This window comes from Nematolebias whitei, chromosome 18, assembly GCF_014905685.2.
Source record: "Nematolebias whitei isolate Nwh7 chromosome 18, NemWhi1, whole genome shotgun sequence".
NCBI lineage: Eukaryota > Metazoa > Chordata > Actinopteri > Cyprinodontiformes > Rivulidae > Nematolebias > Nematolebias whitei.
In genome coordinates this window covers 40,763,769-40,767,479 of record NC_056515.1, presented here as the reverse complement: position 1 = coordinate 40,767,479, position 3,711 = coordinate 40,763,769, and the positions used below count along the sequence as shown (strand labels likewise).

Here is a 3,711-nt window from a genome sequence, read left to right as displayed (position 1 = left end):
GAATACACACTACTACCTGTGAATACACACTACTACCTGTGAATACAAACTCCTGCCTGTGAATACACACTCCTGCCTGTGAATACAAACTCCTGCCTGTGAATACACACTCCTGCCTGTGAAAACACACTCCTGCCTGTGAATACACACCCCTGCCTGTGAATATGCACTCCTGCCTGTGAATACAAACTCCTGCCTGTGCCCAATACTTGGTAATCATCAATGGGTGTTTCCTCGACTGTTTAGTTTGATTAAGGTTTTTTTTTTTTTGCCTGAATGCCAAATCTATATTTTTTATTTACTTTATTTACTTATACTAAGCAGACTAAGACAGTGAATACCCCTTAACACTCGGGACTAGAATTGTGGGTGTTGGTGACTTTAACTTTCTAGGATTCATTCAACCTTTATCTCTACAGGTTAATCCCATTGAGCCTCGAGGACTCATTTACAAGAGAGACCTGAGCTGATTAAAGGCAGCAGTGATATGCACTCCTCGATGAGCTTATACCGATGAATTTAAGTTAACCACATTTGCATAGTATTTGTGCAGAACTAGAGTTTGAAATTCAAACTGGATTTTAATCACCTGATCATAAATTTAGTACCACTCGTCTGATGAGGTGGCAGCCCAGGGCCACCTTTACACCCAACGTGAGGCCAGACAAAAGGAGAACTCACATTTCCTTGCAGAGGACTCCAATCCGCCGGTTCTCTGAGCTGCTCCTCTCTTTGGACTCGCTGAGCTCCTCCTGGTACTTGGAGTTCTGCTGTTTCAAAGCCTCAAGCTGGAAGGAGATGCAGACAGAAGGGAAAGACTGCAGTGAAACATCTGTTAACTTATTGTTGCCATCTCAAACTCAATTTATCGCCGCAGTAGGCGGGAGGTAACCCGTGAATTACCTGCACTTTTTAGCTATTTTGAATTTGTCTTAAAAACACATCTTTTTGATAAACTCCAGACAGAAGAGTGTGAGGCGTCAGGTGTTTGATTTCCACTCGTTGTGTTTGAGGCGTTCAGGGACTCACATGGTGCAAGACGGGCCACGATCCAGATGTGGATCATTACAAACTGAATTTCTTTCACCCAAAATGTTTCCACATGATCTGAATTCTTCATGAGGGCAGAGATCAAGTGCTTTGTTCCAAAATATAACCTTATTTTTACTACCTATATTTTACAAACTAGCTTTTATTAAATCCCTGCTTCGTTAGGGAAACTGTTTGAGTGCGACAGCAACGCATCATCACTTTGACTAATAATGAGCTTTTTATGCATAAACAATGTTTCCAGTAAAAAGATGTTCACGTCATAAAAGTGAAATTCTTGGTCAGTAAAGATGAAAACTAAAGAAATGTTTCGTGTTCAGACGTTCCTTACACTCAACAAACTGCTGGGAATGTTCAAAATGTGTTGAACGAAAAACAAACGTGCCCAAACATTTTCTTAGAAGTCTGACTTTAAACACGTGCGGTTCCTCGGAGCAACGCTCGGAGCAACGCTCGGAGCAACGCTCGGAGCAACGCTCGGAGCAACGTTGCTCCAACGTGTTCGTTATCTGCAGATAAGTATTTAATTAGCAGGACTTCAAAAACCATGTTGGATCAGATCAAACAAAGAAGTTCTTCAGTCTGTTTCTCTTCAAGTGTCACATCAACCGTGTCCTCTGAGCCCCCCGCATGGTTCATTTTCTCAGCATTCATCTGCAGCTCCAGACTGAGATCTCGTCAACGTCCACGGAAACAAACACATACGCACGAACAGTCGACCGCCGAGCCGCCGGTACATCGTGAAGACAAACAACGGAAGAGCCGACTCATCTGCTCACATCACAGCCAGGTTAGAAAGAGGCGGTCGCACCTGGAAGTGAGAAGAGTAGATGCTGCTGGAGTAGCCCTGACGAAGAGCAGCTACGTCCATCCCCACACAGCTGGACGCACAGCTTCCTGCGCCTCCGTCTGTACAGCGCACAGCTGAACACAAGCTGAGCATCAATAAAACTCATGTCCCGCTGTGCACGGCTGCAGGAGGGAGACGGAGAGCACGTCATCCTCCCTCCCTCTTTCTCACATGCCAATTATGTAAGCCTGAATAAGCCCCTCCCCCTACTGCTCCCACCATAACGCTCGTCTGAAATCTGTGACTCGTTCTGGTGAGTTTTCACATCAGTTTCCTGCAGACCTCGTGATGTTCGGCCTGACATTTAAAAGTTGGGATGTTGTTTACAATTTGAACAATGAATGAATATATAAAGTATGAAAGTAAGAATGTAATTTTAAGTTTCATGGCATCTCAGAAAGACCGGGTCGAGGCAACAAGACGGCAGAAAAATGAAAAAGACAAACATTTTAGAGGATGAATCTCTCACAACATCAACATCCTGCAAAGAACTCTTTAAATAGAACAACTTCAGAATAATGTTCCTCAAGGTGGCACGGTGGTTCAGTGGGTAGAGTTGCTGCCTCTCAGCGAGACGGTTGCCAGATCAAATCCCAGTCAAGGGTCTTTCTGGGTGCAGTTTGCATGTTCTCTCCGTGCTGTGTGGGTTTTCTCCCACGGACCAAAAACATGCATGTTAGACTGACAGGTGACTCTGAACTGTCCCCAGGTGTCCCTGTGATGGACTGGAGATCTGTCCATGTGTCCCAGTGATGGACTGGAGATCTGTCCATGTGTCCCTGTGATGGACTGGAGATCTGTCCAGGTGTCCCTGTGATGGACTGGAGATCTGTCCATGTGTCCCTGTGATGGACTGGAGATCTGTCCATGTGTCCCTGTGATGGACTGGAGATCTGTCCATGTGTCCCTGTGATGGACTGAAGAACTCTCCATGTGTCCCTGTGATGGACTGGAGATCTGTCCATGTGTCCCAGTGATGGACTGGAGATCTGTCCAGGTGTCCCTGTGATGGACTGAAGAACTCTCCACGTGTCCCTGTGATGGACTGGAGACCTGTCCATGTGTCCCAGTGATGGACTGGAGACCTGTCCATGTGTCCCAGTGATGGACTGGAGATCTGTCCATGTGTCCCAGTGATGGACTGGAGATCTGTCCATGTGTCCCAGTGATGGACTGGAGACCTGTCCATGTGTCCCTGTGATGGACTGAAGATCTGTCCATGTGTCCCAGTGATGGACTGGAGACCTGTCCATGTGTCCCAGTGATGGACTGGAGACCTGTCCATGTGTCCCAGTGATGGACTGGAGATCTGTCCATGTGTCCCAGTGATGGACTGGAGACCTGTTTTAGTTCAGTGCCCTGAGACGATGTATGTTGTGACTTGGAGTTACAGAAATAAACTGAATTAAATTAAATTAAACTAAATTAAGTTAAACTAAATTAAATTAAACTAAATTAAATTAATCGAAATTAAATTAAATTAAATTAAGTGTGAGGATAGTCTGAAGTTCGGGGGAGTGGTGGCGCAGAGGTTAGAAGGTGGGCCTGTGATCGGAAAGTCGCAAGTTCAACTCCCAGTACAATCAACATCAAAATGTGGGTGGAAAAGGTGAAGCACCCACACCTGCCTCCACCTTCATTGGCCCCACCCTGGGCCCATGAGAAAGGCCCTTAACCCCCACCATCTGCTTCTAAACAGGTCTCTCTTGAAAATGAGTTCTCGTGGCTCAATGAGTCTACCTGGATCAATAATACCTGGACCAATAATACCTGGACCAATAATACCTGGACCAATAATACCTGGACCAATA

General features: G+C 45.6%; 1 protein-coding gene across 1 annotated transcript in view; it reads right to left on the bottom strand.

The window, feature by feature from the left end:
• The window catches only part of clip1b (CAP-GLY domain containing linker protein 1b), a 45,517-nt gene that overhangs the window by 12,485 nt on the left and 29,321 nt on the right, over nt 1-3,711 (bottom strand). The window contains exon 15 of the mRNA XM_037691779.1: nt 682-788. Within this exon, the coding sequence (XP_037547707.1) occupies nt 682-788 (107 nt within the window). The remainder of the gene's footprint in view (nt 1-681; nt 789-3,711) is intronic.